Source organism: Doryrhamphus excisus, linkage group LG7 (assembly GCF_037039965.1).
Source record: "Doryrhamphus excisus strain RoL-2023G ecotype Guam linkage group LG7, RoL_Dexc_Guam_v1.1, whole genome shotgun sequence".
In the NCBI taxonomy this organism is placed as follows: domain Eukaryota; kingdom Metazoa; phylum Chordata; class Actinopteri; order Syngnathiformes; family Syngnathidae; genus Doryrhamphus; species Doryrhamphus excisus.
In genome coordinates this window covers 1,134,374-1,154,586 of record NC_136363.1, presented here as the reverse complement: position 1 = coordinate 1,154,586, position 20,213 = coordinate 1,134,374, and the positions used below count along the sequence as shown (strand labels likewise).

Here is a 20,213-nt window from a genome sequence, read left to right as displayed (position 1 = left end):
TGAATAATTTAAAGCTCTGAGAAAAATGACTGAAAATTTCATATTTGTAATATTCAGAACACACTTCCGGGAAACACTTCACGTGACCGGTTGTCAACCAACGATATCATCCAAACATCGCGATATTTTCGAAGACTAGCAAGAAACTGAATTGGTGGATGTGCGATAAGTTCTTTATAACTTTGTGAAGTGTACCTTTACTGGTTAATTACTAATTATATGATCATATTATATATACTTATATATGCACACACATACTATATACATAGGCTAACATAGGCTAATATCGATCTACCGCGACTGCTAACTAGCTAGTTAACCTCGCTAGCTAGCGGAAGGCTCTAAACTTTGAAACGCAAGAAAACATGCTGTCGTCTATACGTGCCGACTTTTCATAAGTATAGCAATATTTTAATTATTAGTGTGTTTTCCGGCATTAATATTAACACTGTAGCTTGAACACAACAAGAAATGTGCCTCTATCGCGCGTGAGCATCGTACAACTACAACTCCCAAAATCCCACTCCCGGAATGCGAAGCCGTACTGCTACGGGTGCCCGGATGGCTTGTGACAACAGGCACGGCGCAGACTTGAGCGCTCCAGACAAGCAGCGGCTGCAACTGCAGAGGCGTGCGGCGGGCGCTCGGTCGACTCTTCCCCCGGACCCGCACTGGGGACTCCTCGCTTGTCATCCACCGCGGAACATGTCAGCACCTCTCCCGAGCGGAAGAGCACTAAGAGCGAACGTTTTCTCCTCATTCCTCCATTTCTGTCCGGTTATTCTTGCGAACCACTCGAGCTGCGGAGAGTGACAGCGCGGACCGCGTTATGACTCGCGTCCCCGGCTGCAGCAGTCCGGGCAGCGGCTCCTCATCGACCCTTGAGCGGAGAGCAGCGGTGCTCCTCCGCTGACAGCGACCCCAACTCAGCGCTGGCTGCACGGACCCTCGGTTGTCAGTGAGTACCCCCCCCCCCCTTCCGCCTCCTTGCATGTGTGTACACAACAACATTCATATTTGTGCGTAATATGTGCATTTTCAGTGTTTTGTGTGAACCAAAAGGGGGGGTCGACAATGCATGCCAGTGCTGCCGAGTCATGTGGGCTTTTTCTGCAGCCTGACTGAAGACACGCACGCACGCACGCCATGTGTTGTGCCGTGCGTGTAGCCCCCCAACACCATTGGGGGGGCTCAGTTTAGTTGGGAACTTCAGCAAAGGATGGATTGACAGGCAGGGTCAAACATCAGCACACATCAATGCTTTCCATGCAGACAGTCACCATCATCATCCTCATCATCATCATCATCATCCAGGAGTTTTCATCACCCTCCTCCCTCCTAACCCCCCCACCTCCCCCCCACCCCCCGCCCCCCCAGCTGTTAGAACACAACAGCAGCACATCTTGCAGAGGCAACAGGGCTGCTGCTGACGCTCTCGGTGGTGATTATCAGCTCTTGTCTGTGGTTAAGGAGGGGGGGGGGGTTACGAGTGGTGGGGGTGTTTGTGGAGGGGGGAGAGGGGGGGGGTAGAAGTCAATGTCAGTGTCTGGCCAGTGACAGTTTGTTATTTAAGGACCCTCTGAGACATGCACTGGCTGTGCTGCAGCTTCCGTTAGTATGCAGACTGATGCTCTGTCTGTCTTGTCTGTATGTCTGTGTGTGCGTGTGTGTGTGCGCGTGTGTGTGTGCGTGCGTGTGTGTGTCTCACACTCATTCTGTCTCACCCTCAGCTGCTCGTGGAAGAGTGAGATCTCCTATTGGCACATCCACTTGGACGTGATGAATAATTCTCTGAATGCTGGAATGAAAAGGAAATGGCCTCAGTTTGGCATGCGGCCGCTGTCTTGTCAGTCTTGAGAGAATGTCCTTGTGTGTGTGTGTGTGTGTGTGTGTGTGTGTGAGACAGAGAGAATGTGAACATATAACAGCTTAGGCCCATTGTGCTTGCTACCTGTGTGAACAAGGCTAGTTGTCATAGCAACGGCCTTGTAGCTCCGTTGATGTTGCTCCTGTCCTCATTGGCAGGGTCAGTGCACCTAACACAATGTCTCCAAGCTCTCTCTGAGTGTGTGTGTGTGTGTGTGTGTGTGTGTAAGTGGCTTTTGTTTGAGCCTTACTGCAGTTTTCAGGCGTGTGGGCTGATGCCACAGCATGTGTGTGTGTCGCAGTGTCAGGAAAGATAGAGCCCGCCGATCTATCAGCCAATCACCTCTCTCTCATCCGATCAGCGTGTGGTCGCTGCAGCCAGACGCTCTCTCCGTACGAAGACCCGACAAGAATATTCATCAATGGGGGAGTTGACTAACTTGGTATTTTTTTAAAATGTTTGCCGTGGTGGTGGTGGTGGGGGGGCGGGGAGGGTTGTAGGTTGTGAGTCATTCTCAGGATGCTGCAACCTGTTGAAGAGTCATTCATGCGATGCACTGAAGTTCACGCAGACCCACTTTAGGACCTTCATTCAAGACTCCCAAAGCAGACTTCTATGGACATTTGCTGCCTTTTACTGACTGTTCTGCAGGGGACCTGTTTGGGGCTATTTGTGGACTCCTATAGAGCAGCTACACACAATAACCCGCACAGAAAGCTTTCCAAATTGGCCTGTTTTAATTTATTCCACCCAAGGCACGCCCACTTTGGTCACACTTTGTGTATAATATATTTCAGAACACCCATATAAGGAAGTCCGGCACACTGTGATGTCACAGGGAGCCAGTTTTAGGGAAAACTCTCTGAAACCCAGCGTTCCGAGCCATCCCAAATGTGCAAACTCATTATTGTGGTTTAACATGAGAATACAACATAAAAACTACATTTATAGCTAAGAAACGTGGAAAAAACCTTAACCGGTCCCCTTTGAGCACAAAGGTCTTTTTGTGGGGGGTAAATTTTGGTCAACATCTTGGTAGCAGATCCACTTAGATTTGTGGGAGAACTCCATTCAACACAAGACGGCAGACATTTTTATGCTTTTGTTTACTTTACATTCTTGTGTGTTCCTGATTGGCCAGGACGCACGTTCACAAAAAACATGACAAGCAAAAGAAATTTCCTAAGAAGTGAAAACAAACTCTCTGTTGTCGCTTCTTTTTATGGGGTTTTAATGTCACAGAGAAGTGTTCTTAGATGGGAGCGGCACGGCTAGAAAAGTTGCTCGATGTGCTTTAGCAGAAGCTAGCCGGTTCTGAATACGTCCTAAATGTAATAACAAAGTGTCTAAGTTGGCAGCACTGATGCTTTTTGCTGCAATGTTCGATTTCTCTTGTGGGTATGAGTGTGTTGGGTTACGATGCCATCATTGCTACATTGACAGAAAGTCCCGTTATAATGTGTTTAGAAGCAACAGCGAGCAGGCCGATAAATTGCCACCGATAAATGAATTCTTTGCTGATTGGCCGGTAGACGTGACATGTTTCTGCTACCTTATGGTGAGCCCCCCCCCCAAACTCATACGGTAGTTCAAGGCTGTTGCCACCAGTCCGACAGTGGAGAAGCAGCTTTGACCTCCCACCTCCAGAGGATGGAGGGAGGGAGGCGAGAGGATGATGGAGGGCACAGCGGTGTTCGGAGGAGGAGGAGGCGGAGGCAACCGCGAGAGGCGATGCAGAGGTCAAAGAACAGGGGCGCCGGAGGGAGGGAGGGAGGGAGGGGGAGAGGCGGGGAGGGAGGGAAAGGGGTGATGAATGAGATGGTGGGAGGAAAGGAGAGAGTGTGAGGCTGCTGTGTACCTCCATAACAAGCTGGACAGAATCGGCTCAATTATTAAAGAGGACTGAGGGATGGGGAAAACACGCAGACGCACACTCAACACAACGCGGCGTCTGCCTCACACACACACACGCACACTCACACACACACACACACACTCGGCAAGGACTTGTGTGTCTTGATTGTCTTTTCAGAAATGTTTTTCATGCTTGTGCGTCAGAGTTTTTAGCGTGATTGCACATGTGTGTGTTTAAAACACTACACACTCTCGCCAGCCTGTCATTATCAATATGAAGAGATAATCAGAGCACCGGGGGGTGGGGGGTTGGGTGGGGTGGGGGCTTCTTGATGTTTTTTTTTTTTGTTTTTTTTTACCTTTCCCCTCCTCTTCCTCTTTTATTCTGTACTTTGCCCGCACCCCACCAACCCACCCCCAAGACTTCTCAGAGGAAGTGTGTGCCCCCAAGGGACCAGAGGATCCAGTTGAGGTGTTTGCATACAATGTGTGTGTGTGTGTGTGTGTGTGCGTATAAGTGAGAACACACACTTCCTGAGACAGAGAGGGTGAGCGAGGCAGGGATGAAGAGCGAGAGAGAGAGTAGAAGCAGGAGGTTGTCAGAGGGGGGAGGAGGAGGTGGAGATAAGAGAGGAAGACAGAGAGTTGTCGGGGAGAAGGGGTGGGGGGTGGGGGGGTGTACTGCACGTGTATGTGTGTATGTGTGTGTGTGTGTAATGCAGGTAAGATGGAAGTGCTAAAGCGTGTGCGCGTCGCTGATGAGGTGACAGCACCTGCAGCCGGAGCGCTCACGAGGCCGCCATTGTTGCTGGCACAGCCGGCGGCTGTCTCCTTGGCAACGGGCGCTGCGGCAGCGTCTCCCACGGCAACCGCGTGAGAGGACAAGGAGTCAGGAAGTCAGGGTAGCGGCGAGCTGAAACCCCTCCCCGTCATCCCCACAACCCTCCCTCCCCTCTCGCGCGTTGCCTGACATTTGTACGCACATACTGTACCTGAACTCCAAAGTGGGAGGGGCTTAAGTGTTTTTGTGTGTACGAATGCACTCTCGGTTGCTTGTGGTCATGTGACAACCCCACTCCCACCCCCACCTCCCAACTGGGGGGCAACCATCAGGAAGCAGCCTGCAGGAGAGAGAGCAATGTCAGGCTGAGTTGAAGATGAGGAGGGGGTGAGTGGGGTGGGGGGTGGAAGTGGGGGGGTATCCAGTCCTCCATGTCTTAAAATAACTGCAGCATGTTCTACTCTGGCTTCTCGCACACAACAACACAGTCGGTCAAATGTGGGTGGGGTTTTTCACGTTTAGAGCCACCTGTCCACAAAACCCCTACCCTCAGATAACACCCCCCTTGGGGCAGGGAGGGGGCAATGGTGATGGATGGATGGATGGATGGAGGTCACAGGGGTGAGTAGAGTAAATTCCCTCCATCGACAATCCGGGAAACTAACAATCAACGCATTCTTTTTTTTTCCTGAATGTTCTGAACTCCTCTTTCAATGCCAGCAAATGAGTTGCGACTGTGAATCATCAGCACCTCCGCTGGTCGTAGCCAAGTAGTGCACCCCCACCTTGCTTCAACTGAATCCAAATCCTTCTTAATCATGGCTGTCATCGTCTAATTTGCATAATCGTCCATGATGTAAAAGTCATACAAGGTGCCAGTGTTGCAACATACGCGGACCTAGTGATGATAAGCGGCATGGAAAATGGATGTATGGATGTTGAACATGCTTTATCACGTACCAACTAACTTTGTCAAGTCCACTTCTCAGCTTTGTCGTCGTCATATTATTCTACTGCCGCCATCCCGGCTGCTGTATTTTACAGTCAATAAGTAAATAATTATTACTAGTATTAGTATTATTAGTAATTATGCAAATTAACACTGATTTTTTTTAATGCTAACTATACCCGACTAGTCTTTCCATTTATCAAAACACGTTTTCTTCCTGTTGATTGATGCCTCAGAGTGCTTATGCCTTCAGCAAATGTTTTAATATAAGACGACTAGTAAGCTGACTACTCACGCAAGGACGACTGTGACATATACTTCTGCTAACATTGGTCTAATTATTAATATTTCACATTGAATTTTATTCTTGGTGCTAGCTGGCTCTATATGTTCTCAATAAACGGTGGCGCCATCTCCGATTGAGTTAACCAGTGAAACTGGAACTTTCTTCTTCCATTTTAAGATGAAAGCTTCTAACCTGGTCGGGACCGGGTCATGAGTTTACGCTAAGTTACCATGGTGATACAGCTACTTGAAGAGAGAAGGAAACCCCCCCCATGTCAGTTGTGGTGTGTGTATGGAGGTATGTTTAGAGTCGCAGTGCCCTCTAGTGCAGCAGCTCTCAACTGGTGGGTCAGGACCCCTTCTTGGGGGGGGGGCACACAGCCAGTCAAAAGTTACATGAAAATATGCCAAACTTGTTTTTTTTTCCAATTTGAAGCGAAATTGAGGTTGTGGTTCTTCTTTTCTTTGCAATGTTGTTATTAAGTTTAAATATAATTAACATATCATAATGTGCCCCTTGTGAGGATAAATGGTACAGAAAATGGATGGATAACTTAAAAATAATCCTCCAGAATGCACATGCATATTTTAAAGAACAAATACATTTGCTTGGTTTGACCTAAAATATAGAAAAAAGGAAATAAAATAAATGAAAAAATTGAAAATGAGATAGAAAATAGAAAAATGACTTCAGTAAAAAAACTATTAACAATTAGCGTCAAATGTATCTGTGGCGGTCCTAATGTATTTGTGGCGGACAATGAAGGAATGTATGAAAAAAATGACTGCAAAACTTCTAAAAATTCTTAAAACACAACAAGAAAATGTAAAAAACAAAACATCAACAACAAATGGAAAGAAAGACCAGTAATTTTACAAAAATAAAGACAAAACTGTCATCAAAGTAGAGTCATCAGTTAGGAAAACAAAGTATTATGAAATTGAAAATTATGAAAGGAAAAAGTTGAAAGTAAGGTTGGGGAAAAGTTATAATATTACAATTATACATTTATTATTTATTATTAGAAATTATAAATAAATAAATCTGAAATGCAGGCTTTTTTCTGGAAATATAAAAAATATCTACAAGGATTGGTGTAAAAAAATATATAAAAGTGCCCCCCTCCCACCCATCCTTTCATTTTTCAGTGCGGGACCCTCTGTGAAGAAGGTTTGGACACCCCTGGACTACATCGGTCCATGCCAGACCTTTATCAAAACCTAGTGCTGTTCAAATGTCCTTGCGTTGCTCCTTCCACGCTTTTCTTGCTAGCGCTATCCTCCTAGCTGCCGCTCTTCGGATTCCGAATGTGACTTTTTACCACAGTGACATTTTACTTCACAAACAATCTTGTTTTTATACGTATTGACTTCATCAAGTGTCATGTTGTCCTGTTGTTGTCACCATACTAATGATGTCTTGTCCTCCAATTCCTCCATTATTTGTGTGTGCTTGTTTCATCATCAAAAAAAACCAAAACAATTTGTCCAAAAGTTTATTTTTTAATCATTACCTAGTTGTCAGGTGCCCTTGGAATTGTTGGTTAGGCGGCCTGCTCATCATAAATTCATGGAAGTTACAGTACAGTTAATCCATGTGATCACTCATGGATGATGTTGTGGGAGTCGGCAGCACAAACGATTCTTTTATTTCTGATGTGTACCTATAATAAGGCCGGCGTGGTTTCCAAGCAAACATGACAATAACGCAATAACGCAACATACGTATGAGTTTGTTAGCCAATCAAAACTTGGATGAAAAGTCATATCCGGAAAAGATGGCACATCATAATCAACAACAGCTTGTTATTGTTCTTTACGTTCCGTGTTTTTGTCAGGGAGGACGTTCTCGCCGCTCCGCGGGCGTCAGAGCTGCAGGTTGCGTCGCTGACGAGAGCCGCGTCGGCGTTACTCAGTCTCCACGGACCCATCTGACCCACATCCCTCGTCTCCCTCCCCATCCCCACTGACCTCACATCTACTCTCGGTGCGCTGTTCCCCCCCATCTTCTTATCTGCTAAGACCCCCCCCACCACCACCACCATCATCTACCCCCGCCTTGCTGCCTCCAAACCCCCCCCCTTACCCGCGTCCCCCTCCTCTACACCTCCCTGTGCTGTTTCCTTGCTGCTGCCTGTCTCTTAGCAACAACTGCACACCCGTTAGTGCTCTGTGAGTGCTTTTACAAACACACCCATGAAGACACACACACACACACACACACACACACACAGGTTCCTCTACTGGCAGGCCTGTGAGTCTGGCAGCCCTCGTGGCGGCGAGATCCTGTAGATGAGCGCAGATATGCTGCTTAAAGGTTGTTTCTACTGGGGCGGCTGGCCAAACTGGGAACTCTGGTGCACACTCACGTTCACGGAGGTGCCGCGTGCGAGGATGAATTTATCGGAATTGTGGCTGATTGATGCCGAAAGTGTTTGTTTAAACAATGAATCAGAGCGAGAGCATTGGACTACACACACACACACACACACACACACACACATGCAGTGTAGCAATGGAGGGGTGTTTGCGTGTGTGTGTCCTTGTTGTGCGTTTGTCTTTATGTGCAAATGGAGGCGCTGAGTGTGTGGGAGGATGAAGCTGTTGCGGCATATTTGCACGTGTGTGTGTGTGTCGCCGTGTGTCACTCACAGCGTGCGTGTGTGTGTGTGTGTGTGTGTGTGTGTGTGTGTGCACGCACGTGCGGCGGTGTTTAATTAAAGCATGTGTTTGTCGCCCTCACACACACACACACAGACACACACACACACACGTCGGTCAGACGGATGCTTAATTAATGAACGCTGTTAATTAGAAGAAGGAGCGCGGGAGGATTGGAGGAAAGTGTGTGTGTGTGTGTGTGTGTTCACCTCCACGCTTGTGTGTGTCCCAGTTGTGTCATCCCACTCCTTCTGGAACTTTTCCCTCCCTTTTGTGTGGCAAACGTGCCTCGGCTCATCTTATCCGCTTCCCATCCCTTCCCCTTCTGTGTCACATCTTCCTTTCTCCCCCCCTCCCCCCCCCTCCTCTCCTCCTGCTGCCTTTTTCCGCCTCATATTTTCTTAAAACGCACTCACGCATGCACCCCCCCCACACCCCCCACCCCCCTCATCCAGGCTGGGCTGCGTCCTCCCTTCCCCACTAATCACAGCCATATGTCGTGTTGTGTACCGGACTTGGGAGCGCTCGTGTTTGAGCGTGTGCGCCGCACATGTGGCGCGGATTGCGGATCGTGAGAGGACTTCCTGCTCCTATCACCCCCCCACCCGCTACTTCGACAGCATCTCCTCTTCCTCTTCTAATTCCTCCTGTCACCTTCATGTCTCCATCCTCTTTGCTCCTCACTCCTCATCGCTTCTCTGCCTCCCCCTGCTGGCTGCATTTAGTCACACACGCACACCCCTGCAAGACTTTGCAGTGCATTTTCCCCAAATTCAATTTATTGCCCGCATTTGGGTTGCACTTCAGCTGGAGCCTATCCCAGCCCACTTTGAGTCATCACAGGACACATAAAAAAAAATAAGGGACATCTTCATTAATGAAGGAAATCATCGGAAATTGCCTTGAAACATCACCTTGCATCCTTTGTTTATTTTCTAACGGCCACCGCAGCCCGTCTAATCAACAAAGCAGTGGACCCTGACTTAATTGTCTGTCTAAGTGCCTGAAATGGTCCCCAAGTTTGACTCCGCCCCCTTTCATGCTTACTTTGTAACTTACACCGCAGCCCGTCTAGGCAGCACATCGGTTGATCCTGAATTAATTGTCCCGTTATAAAAAAAATTACAGTGACTTTTTTGGACAACTTTCAGTCTGAAATGGTGCCCAAACATCACCCCCTCACTTTGTGTTTACTTTAAACTTCCACCACAGCCCGTCTAGGCAGCAAATCGGTTGATCCTGAATTAATTGTCCCGTTATAAAAAAATTATAGTGACTTTTTTGGACAACTTTCAGTCTGAAATGGTGCCCAAACATCACCTCCCCACTTTTGTGTTTACTTTTAACTTCCAACACAGCCCGTCAAGGCAGCAAATTGGTTAACCCTGAATTAATTACCCCTCTATAAGAAATTAAATAACTGTTGATACATTTTTATCTGAGACTGGGATAGGCTCCAGCAAGCGGTAAAAAATGAATGAGTGAATGGTCCCCAAAATTTACCTCGCCCTCCTTGGTGCTTACTTTTTAACTTCCACTGCAGCCCATCAAGGCAGGAAATCGGTTGACTCCGAATGAATTGGCCCTCAATGTTAAGCTGAGTTTTTCTTGATAGATTTTAGTCTCAAATGTTCTCTAAACTTTACCTCGTCCCATTCATGCTTACTTTGCCATTCCACCGCAGCCCGTCTAGGCATCACATCGCTTGACCCTGTCCCACTGATGAATTTCAATGGGAAATGGTTCCCAAACTTCACCTCCCTCATTTGTCTTGATGTTGTAACATTTGCCGCAGCCCGTCTAAGCAGCATATTGATTAACCAAGAATTAATTGCCCCTCCAGGTGGTTGCCGCCGCTGTTAGGGCACGATGCAGACGCTATGCCTCAAAAAGTAGCCGGCTGAGAGGTCCACATGACTCGAAGCTTGTAGAATTAGTTAAACATGGCCGCTAATGCATCTTCCCCGTGTACTTCATCTTGTCTCAGCCCTCCGTCCCGACCGCCGTTCTGTGCCGCCACAGCTGGCATGGCCAACAAGAGGAGCAGAGTGGGGAGCGGAGAGAGAAGCGTGCGAGCGGCCCACTGCAGTATTGATGACCCAATGATCCCCTGCAGAACTCAGCCAGGCAGACGGAGCGAGGCTTAACTCCGAATCCGAGTCACCGGCGAGCGGTCGGCACGGGACATGAATGGTAAGTGTCGTCTAATTGCTGAGCCGGGTGCTGCTGTGTGGGTGGCGCACTTCATAAAATAGATGGAGTGTGTTACAGATGCCGTGGTATGTTTATGCACGGCGTACTGTACTGTGGCGCGGCACGGCGGTGGTGTTTTATTAACCTTTACCACCGACCTGACAACAAATCTAGCCGTGGCCTTTTGCACGCGCACCTGACATGTTTATGGAAAGGTGTTGGGAGGATATGGTGACAAACGCCGGCTGATGATTTGTTTGCATCTTTAGGTTCTTGAATCTTCTTGACAAGCTTTAGAGGGCGAGAAAGGAGGAACACGTTCCCTGCTGTCCTACTGTCTTCACGCCTAACTGCTCGTCCGCCGAGGCAAACGGTTGTGTTGGCGAAAGGGCCTGAGCTCTGGACCACGGGGCTCCCGGCTCCCGCTCGCGATGACCTGGCGTCGGTGACCGCCGACCTCACGCCCCCCCTCAGCCCCCACGCTGGCTAACGGCCTCCATCTACAGCGAAGGGGTGGGCCGACCGGTAGCGACTGGCGCAGAGGCGCCGGTAAACATGCAAACGCACATAGACGCACAGACGCTTCCTCGCACCACTTTGGATTCGTGTGGACCCGCACGCTCGGGTTCCGCCGGGGCCCAGCCTTTGTCATTAGCGCTTGGCAATCATCCCGCTTCCACCGATCAGGTGGCGGTGCGGACCCTCGCTGCAGAAATGGACATACCCTCAAATATTTGTCCGGTTCCTGCCAGTCTCAACCAGAACACAGGCGCCACGCCTCTTCTCGTGGAGGCCGAGAGGAAGTACGCGCTCCGCAGCTCCGGACGTTCTCGTTTCCCGTGTCACGTGCGCAAGTCCTCCCGCCTCCGCCGCACCCTAGAGGACGGGGAGAGGAGAGCGGATAAGGAGCGAGGGGATGAGGAGGACGTAAAAGCATCAGAGGAGAAGATCTGGAGGGTTAAGGAGGAGAAGGCGGAAGCGGTGATGCCGAAACAGGAACAACCATCTGTGGAGGCTCCTCCCCCCGCAGCTGTCTGCCCTCCAGACGTTCCTCTTGCTCTGACTGTCCCCAAAGCCGTCCCCAAAGCCGCACCGAAACCAGCACCCAGACTCGGACACAGACCCGGACCTAAATCTAGGTCGAGGCCCGGGCCCAAGTCAGTCCAGAAACCCGGTCCTAAAAGTGTCATGAGACGACGTCTGGCGGCAGCTCAGCAGGCGGTCGCTCACTGCGGCGCCGCTCATCTCCCGTCGGCCATCGTGGCGGCCAGCCCGCCGCACGTGAAGAAGGAGCCCGTCGCGGTGCAGATTTTGTCCCCCAGCGGCAGGAGGTGTGGACGTTTTGTCGGAGTGAGTTACGAACACACTGTACACACAAATAAATGTAAATATCAGGGATGTCCCGATCCCATCTTTGGGATGGATTAGATTATAGATTGGATAGTATCATGTAATCCGGTTCCTAACTGTGGGGCACATTCCAACATGCTCACCACCAAAATCAACATGTCCGTACTGTACCGTAGCAACGTTAGTTTCACGTTAGATGTTGGATATTTGGCTCCTTAGCTGCAGCAGTCGTTCTTCCTCACTGTGCCTGGATTACTGTGTCATCGTGCGGGGGGCTCGTACAGGAATCGCCACAGTAGCCGCTGGTTCTTTGTACTATCGACCGTCAATAAATTGCTATTGTGTTGAAGAAAGTTTGTTGGAAAAAAAACGTAATACCGTATTTTCCGGACTACAAGTCGCACTTTTTTTCATAGGTTGGCTGTTCCTGCGACTTATACTCCAGAGCGACCTATAAATGAAAAAAGTGTTTATGTTAAATAAACACTGGTCACCTTTTCTGTTCATGTTTATTTTTTTATTTTGTGTCGCTAATAAGCATCATGTTAGCATATCTTACACCTATTCAGCCTGTTCTCTATTCTTTTATTGTTAGAACTTGCCTTCCAGCGCACGGACCTCACAGTCACGGTTCAATCCCACCCTCGGCCATCTCTGTGTGGAGTTTGCATGTTCTCCCTGTGCATGCGTGGGTTTTCTCCGGGTACTCCGGTTTCCTCCCACATTCCAAAACATGCTAGGCTAATTGGCCACTCCAAATTGTCCATAGGTATGAATGTGAGTGTGAATGGTTGTTTGTCTATATGTGCCCTGTGATTGGCTGGCCACCAGTCCAAGACAGCTGGGATAGGCTCCAGCAACTTCCGCGACCCTTGTGAGGATAAGCAGTAGAAAATGAATGAATGAATGATTGACTTGCCTTCCAAGAGGACATAATGTCTGTTTTGGTCAAGTAGTTTGGAAAATAAATTACCCACAAAAAATGCGACTTATACTCCAGTGTGACTTATGTATGTTTTTTTTTTTTTTACCTAATTATGCATTTTTGGCCTTGTGCGACTTATACTCTGGAGCGACTTATAGTCCATAAAACACGGTATATTGTAAATCACATCTACAGTATAACCATGTCAAATGATTAGTCCTACAGTTAAAGTATTTAGCATACCCATTTTTTCTCAATTTGATATTTTATTGGATGGACTTTTATCAGATCGTTTATTGGATGAGGGACCAGACTACAAAAGCCGGTCAGTCATTCTATGTAACAAAAAGTACATTCAGAAATACTTTGGTTGCGTAATTTTTAATGTCAATCACCTTATTCAATTGCACAAGTTCATGTTTGTAGCAAAGGCTTATTATATAAAAAGAGGATGGTTTTTCCAGATCGGAAAGACTCTAAAACCATTGGATCGGAAGCCAACAGATGCTGATCAGGACATCTCCAGGAAATATAACAAAGTGGTATTTACTTATATATATTTTGCAAAAACAGCCTTCATGACAAATCCTGCGGTTGTTCTCCGCTGCCCAGGTGAGGAGAATCGTCGTCAAGGTGGCTCGCATTCCCGTCAGCCTCGGTCGGCGACAGAAGAGCTACAAGATTTCCAACGTGGAGACCGTTACGGGAACGGAGAAGAGCAACGACGGGAATGTGGACGGTTCCGACGTAGCCAAGGAGCCCACGGCGCTGCTCCGCATGAAGAACAACGGCAAGAGCGTGATGGTCATGTTCCCCCCCGGAGAGCTGCCGGTCATTCTTAAACGCAGGCGGGGGCGCCCGCCCAAACAGGCCATGCCGGTGGCGGCGGGGGAGCCCCCCAGTGCCTGCGGTAACGGAGACCAGATCAAGAAGCCCCGGAGGAAGCGGCGGACTAAACTCCCTTGTCCCTATCCATCATACGTCAATGACACCAATGATGTGAAGACCGAGTACGGGGACGTTCTGTCCAAACTGGCCTTTTTGAACCGCCAGCCCCCCACCACGGGCCGATGCTCCCCTCCTCGCTGCTGGACACCCAGTGAGCCGGAAAGCTTCCACACCCCCTTGGAAAACCCAGGACTGTCCACGCTGCTGCACCGGCTCACTGGCTTTAGGCGGCCTCGGGGCGGCAGAGGGGGCACCGGGAGGGGTGGCGGTGCAGCAGGGGGCGCCGGTGGAAGTGAGCACAATAAGAGCACCTTCAGTGACTTCTTTGAATCCATCGGCAAGAAGCGCAAGCTCAGCCCCCTCTCTGAGCACGGCCTACCCAGGAAGAGGGGGAAGGGAGTCGGGGGTGTCGGTCGAGGAGGGGGGGTGGTGGGAACCGAGCCTGCGGGGGAGAAAACAATCAGAAAGAGGCGAGTGAGGAAAAACGGCACATTTAAAGGCGAGGGGGACGGCATGGGACAGGACTGGCCCAATGGGTCCGGGGGCTGGGGGGACAAAGCTTTGAGAGGATATCAGCTCTGTGGAGCCACAAGGGGGGGCTTCTCCTCCTGTGAGGTCGGAAGGAGAGGCGGCTACGGCCGCTCGGGCGGGGGCAGAGGGGTCGGACCCCCTGGGGAGGACTCACAGGGTCTGTTTGCTGGATATTTTCGCTCCCTGTTGGATTCCGATGACTCGTCTGAACTTTTGGACATCTCGCAGTCAAACGCTCGCAAAGCTGCATCTGCCCCCGGTTACGAGCCATCCAGCCCGGCCCCGGGCCAAAGGTGGTCACCCGCCATCCCTAAATGGGGAGCCAACGGGACAAGCTCTGCGGCGGATGGATCCGTGCAGACTCACAGTTCCTCTTACGGCTACGGCGGGCAGACGCAAACGTCCCCGACCCCCTCCACCTACCACAAATCCACCCCTCCGTCTCTCTCCCACTCTCCGAGCTCCCCCCATCCCGCCAACTACGGCCACTACTCGCCCGCCTACGCCTCCTCTTCTTGCGTCGGGCCCCAAAGGTCCTCAGACTGCAGTTTTTCCTACAGCAAAACCGTGGCCCAGGACCGCGGTCAGATGGGCTACTCCGGCTACCAGGCAGCAACCAGGAAGTCCTACGGCGGAAGTGCCACGGCGGGGCCCGCATCACCGGGGGCGGGGTTTATGTCAGTGGCCAAAGGCAGCCCATTTGGCTCCTCCTCCTCGCCAGAATGTTACAAACAGTACAACTGCAATCAATGGACCTACAGGTACGTCTTATATGCGGAACGTTTGGGATGCTCCGATCGGGGTTTTGTGCAGAGGACAATTTTAATTGGGGGGGGGGGGCAAACAATAATGCGCTGCCCCGGCCAGATATTTTTTTATGGCATGTTTTGCAGGGTACAAAATGTATAACACTCTCACAAACGACAAGTACACACGGGGCAGACATGATTGTTTTGGTTTGGCACGCCCGCACAGTGTGAAGGAAAGTGGGCGGAAGACCATCTCTACAGGCTGCATGATGCAATAGTACCAGCCATTTATGCTCTTCCACGCAAATCAGCGGCCAATCGATGGGAGCATCCCTAGTGGATATCCTAGCACCCCTGCCATCATGCAGCTATGCCCCCTTGTGGCTGTGAGCGCCATAGATAATAAGAACGTTACAGCTATGCTGTAACGCAGGGGTCTCAAACTCAGTTTACCTGGGGGCCACTGGAGCTAGGGTCTGGGCAAGGCTGGGCCGCATCAGGTTTTCAAAAAAAAAAAAAAAATGCATTTATTAAAAACAGAAAAATATACAAACTTTTTCAGTGCTTTGGTTCCGATTTTCTACAATAAAAGCTCTGATAAAACATTCCACTGTTCTCAAATATCTTAAATTTTATTTTTCTGCACAAAATAAGATGAAAAATAAAAAACAAATCAAGAATAAAGAAAATCAATCAGTAATAAATAAATATAATAATAATAATAAAACACCAAATAATAAAAACTTAAGAAACCACATATAGTTGGTGGGTAGACAAATAATTTTTTTCAGATTAAAATGAACAAAGCATTATTAGAGCCCTGTAGACATGACAAAACACGACTATAGTCACATTTATACTTTTTATTTACAACATATTGCGCAACTGCAGGGTCTTGAGACACATGCTAACTCGCGAACTAGAGAGCTAGCCACCTAAACGGTAGCCTTCAAGTTATTTCCTTTAAACTTAAATAGCCAAAAACGTACCACTTCCACACGGATAGGGAGGATAACTATTAACTGTTATTTAACCTTTAACATGAACATTAATCCAAGGTAATAATTTTTTCTGGGTACATGATACCATACAGCATCCATATCAAACTAACATTAAACTTTCATATCAAGGCGGGGGCCTCAAACTAGTGTCCCGCGGGCCACATGTTTGAGACCCCTGCTGTACCGTCATCAGTCTTATATGTTCTTAAAGGAACACGTCATATATTTCTTTGTTTTTATTTTTTATATTTGACCACATGTCGTCATGTATTTTGCAGACAAGGTTGCAGCGGCTGGTCAGCAGACAACTTCGGGCCTCACGCTTACAGTGAATATGGCTGCAATGAATCAAAGGACATCTTGGACATCTCCAACTACACCCCCCAGAAGGCCAAGAGACCCCCTTTCCCAGAGAGCCTATCCGAATCCTCCTCGGACTCCTCGCATCCCGGCTCGGCGGCCGCTGGGAGCGGTCCTCCCTCCATGGGCGGTGTCTTCAAACAGATGGAGACCATGAGTGGAGACGGCGGTCCGTCCAGCCTGTCTAGCCTGGAGAAGCTGATGATAGACTGGCATGAGAGCGCCTCCGGGCCCTCCTATAGCTGGAGCCAGAATGTGCTCTTCCAGGGAGGGGGGACAAGCAAGCCGGGCCGCGGTCGCAGGAAACGGACCGAACAATCAGACAAAGAAGGGGGTTCTGTTTTACACTCAGATTCCCCGTCCAGTCCCTCTCCGACACCCACTCCTGGACCTAAGCGTGGAGGGGCTGGAGGACGGGGACGAGGGTCCAGAGGAGCCAGAGGCGGGCTGTCCGGGTGTCAGAGAGAGCGTCTTTCGGGATCCAAAGGCAGGGGAAAAGCGGCTACAGCAGGGGCGGCTCCAGGTCTGGAGGGATCCGGGCTGTTCCAGGAGGGGCTGGACTATTACAGCGGGGACAGTAGCAGCCTCTCCCCCTTGGCCACCCCCAACCCCGCACCCCCTTCCAGCTACCTCCAGGACCCCTGCGAGTACCCCTCCCCTTACTCGGCCCACCCCTCCACGCCGTCCTCTGAGGAGCGCTATCCAGCCTTGTACCCTGGAGAGTCCTCCTCCTCCCTCTCGCCCAGCGTCTCGTCCCCCCCTTACCCCCCCAAAGCCCAGTCCTACCACCTTGTACCGTCCAGAACCTTCTCCCCCTCGTGCTCCCCTCTACCACGGGTAACACCCCATTGCAGCTCGGCGAGTCCCTCGCATCGCCCCCCACCCAAAGAGGCACAGTTCTCGCAGTACGACTCCCCCAGTTACTGCGGCTCCCCCTACTGGTACGGACAAACGTCACACAGCAGCAGCCCCAGCCCGAGTACGTCCACCCACCCGCACACAAGCCCGCACGCAAACACCCACGGGAATCTGCTAGCCAGCCCAAACGCACACATGAACCCGTCCCCCCACGACCCGCAGCATCACAACGCTCACGTCAGCCTGAGCTCCCACGCCAAATCCTACCCCGCTAACCCCGCCCACGCCAACAATCAGCCCCATCACGCCCACGCCGCGCACTCGCTCTACGATGACTGCAGTACCGCCGCCGTCCACAAGCAGGAGCTCACCATGCACGCCATCGCCACGGGCTCCCGCCAGGGTCTGCTGACGCCCCCGCCCTTGTACACGAAAGCCACCCTGGACCCTTTGCCCCCACATGAGCAGCCCGGCGGCTACGCCCTGTCCCAGCTGTCCTGTCAAGGGATGGGACACCGCTACCCCTCGCAGGTGTCTCAGGGAGCAGGAGGGGTTCTGTGCCAGCTTCTGGACCCGGCCCACGATGACAGCTTTAGCGTGACCAGCCTGTAACAGCAGGTCAGAACCTCTCACTCGCCGTCACGACATTTCTTCACGCTAAACCATGCAGCCGCCGCCTGATAAAGCAGAGCCAGTCCACGAAATTCCTCCAAAGGTCACGTTTTCACAAAGATAACAGCAGGGGGTGTTGGACTTTGTCCTTCACTATGAATACTAAACCTCAATGCCAGACTCTGACAGGTCTTAAAACCTACACCTCACCGAGTAGGCATGAATAAATTATGAATATTTCATATGGTCACTGATGGCAACAATAGCACTGCGCTTTTTAAGGATCTACTGCAAAAACACTAGCTAAAGATCTTCTACGTGACAGGAGCGCTCTGCTGTTTACAAAAACAGCAAAAGTCAAAGATCTTCTATTTGATGAGAGCATGAGCACTCATGAGCTTTTTGAAAGTATTTGAAACAGCGGAAACACTCGCTGAACTGCTGCTGTTTTTAAGGATCTACTGCAAAAACACCAGTCAAAGATCTTCTATTAGACAGGAGCCCACTGCTGTTTGCAGCATGCTGTTCACATGCTGCAATAACAAGTAAAGACTGAAGCCTGCTGCTGTTTTTAAGGGTCTACCGCACAAAACAGTCAGAGAACATATCTCCCAAGTCTTGGGCAGGCTACATTCAAAAGTCCATAGAAATAATTGCTGATTTAAGCTCATGTCATTGCATTGTCCACGCAATTCTTCCAAGGGTCACGTTTTCACAAAGATAACAGCAGGGGGTGTTGGACTTTGTCCTTCACTATGAATACAAAACATCAATGCCAGACTTTGACAGGTCTTAAAACCTACACCTCACCAAGTAGGCATGAATAAATAAATGAATATTTCATATTTACTGGTCACTGATGGCTACAATAGCACTGCACTTTTTTAAGGATCTACTGCAAAGACACTAGCTAAAGATCTTCTATGTGACAGGAGCGCTCTGTTGTTTGCAAAAACAGCAAAAGTCAAAGATCTTCTATTTGATGAAAGCATGAGCACTCTGCTTTTTGAAAGTATTTCAAACTCGCCGAAGATCTTTATGTGACTGCTGCTGTTTTTAAGGATCTACTGCAAAAACACCCGTCAAAGATCTTCTATTAGACAGGAGCCCGCTGCTGTTTTTGCAGCATGCTGTTCACATGCTGCAAAAACAAGTAAAGATCCTCTTGTTGACTGAAGCCTGCTGCTGTTTTTAAGGGTCTACCGCACAAAACAGTCAGAGAACATATCTCCCAAGTCTTGGGCAGGCTACATTCAAAAGTCCATAGAAATAATTGCTGATTTAAGCTCATGTCAATTGCATTGCGACGTGTCTTACACTTGGCTTCTTCTTTGTCTTTCTCTTTCTGCTTCTTCTTCTTCCAGGTGCGATCGATCCAAGCTTTTAACAGATTTGCAAACGATTCTTTTTCTCGCTTTTGTACGGTCAACTTTTTATTTGTGTTTTTTTTTTGTGCCAGACTGTGGAATGAAGGGTGAGAATTTAGCTGCCGGCTTGGGACAGTAAAGCTTTAATTCTCCAGCATTGACAATCAAAATCAACATGCAACACGCCACACACAAGCATGCACTCTAACACACGCGCATGCAAGTTGGACTCTTAATCGGGGCGGGGCGGGGGCTGAGTCACGCACAGAAGAGCCCCACACACATACACACACACAAACACACATGCAACCCAAAACAACTCTGGTCCTGTGTGGCCCTCTTACAGTAAAAACAGTCCAGACGCGCTTTATTTCCGTCTTTTTTTTTTTTTTTTTTCCTGTGTCTTTCCTCTTGCCGCTGTGCTCACCTGCACGTCTCTTTTCAACGCAATCCGCAGCCTCCTCTTGTTGGAAAGGTGAGGGGTGGTGGTGGGGGGGGGGGTGGACCAGTTACAATCCTGCTCTTGAGACACCAGCATCTGTACATACGTGCCACTCCAGATCCAGACCCACTTGGCTCTAAATGTCACCCAGACGCTACATCCTGTGTTCTTTGCTGTTGGAACTCCACCAAAAGGACCCCAAAGAGACGTGAGAGTGCTGAAGAGGAGAATGTTGCTCGCGTGACTGCAAAAGTGTGTGTGTGTGTGTGTGTGTGTGTGTGTGCGTGTGTGGGTGTGTGTGGGGTCAAAAGAGTGGAGCTCATTCTCTTTCACTCCTTTCTTTTTTTTTTCTGTTCTGTGGTCTCGTTGTCGTTTGGTGGTTTCTTTGTGACGCGAAGTTTAAAAAACAAAAATGTTGTATATCTGTCGGTTACATATCATGTATGTATGTATGTACGTATGTATGTATGTATCCCAGGT

General features: G+C 49.5%; 1 protein-coding gene across 1 annotated transcript; it reads left to right on the top strand.

The window, feature by feature from the left end:
- Positions 1-348: 348 nt before the first annotated feature.
- Positions 349-19,509, top strand: ahdc1 (AT hook, DNA binding motif, containing 1). The gene is made up of 6 exons (XM_058047600.2): positions 349-958; positions 10,385-10,590; positions 10,860-11,940; positions 13,478-15,105; positions 16,373-17,930; positions 19,289-19,509. Exons 3-5 carry the CDS (start codon positions 11,146-11,148, stop codon positions 17,922-17,924), a joined length of 3,975 nt encoding a protein of 1,324 aa, XP_057903583.2. The 5' UTR covers positions 349-958; positions 10,385-10,590; positions 10,860-11,145; the 3' UTR covers positions 17,925-17,930; positions 19,289-19,509.
- Positions 19,510-20,213: the final 704 nt, after the last annotated feature.

Coding starts and splice junctions, on each gene's coding strand:
- ahdc1 (XM_058047600.2), top strand. CDS start 11,146: ATGCAAACGCACATAGACGCACAGACGCTTCCTCGCACCACTTTGGAT. Junction 11,941..13,477: donor GGTGTGGACGTTTTGTCGGA/GTGAGTTACGAA, acceptor TCCGCTGCCCAG/GTGAGGAGAATCGTCGTCAA. Junction 15,106..16,372: donor TGCAATCAATGGACCTACAG/GTACGTCTTATA, acceptor TGTATTTTGCAG/ACAAGGTTGCAGCGGCTGGT.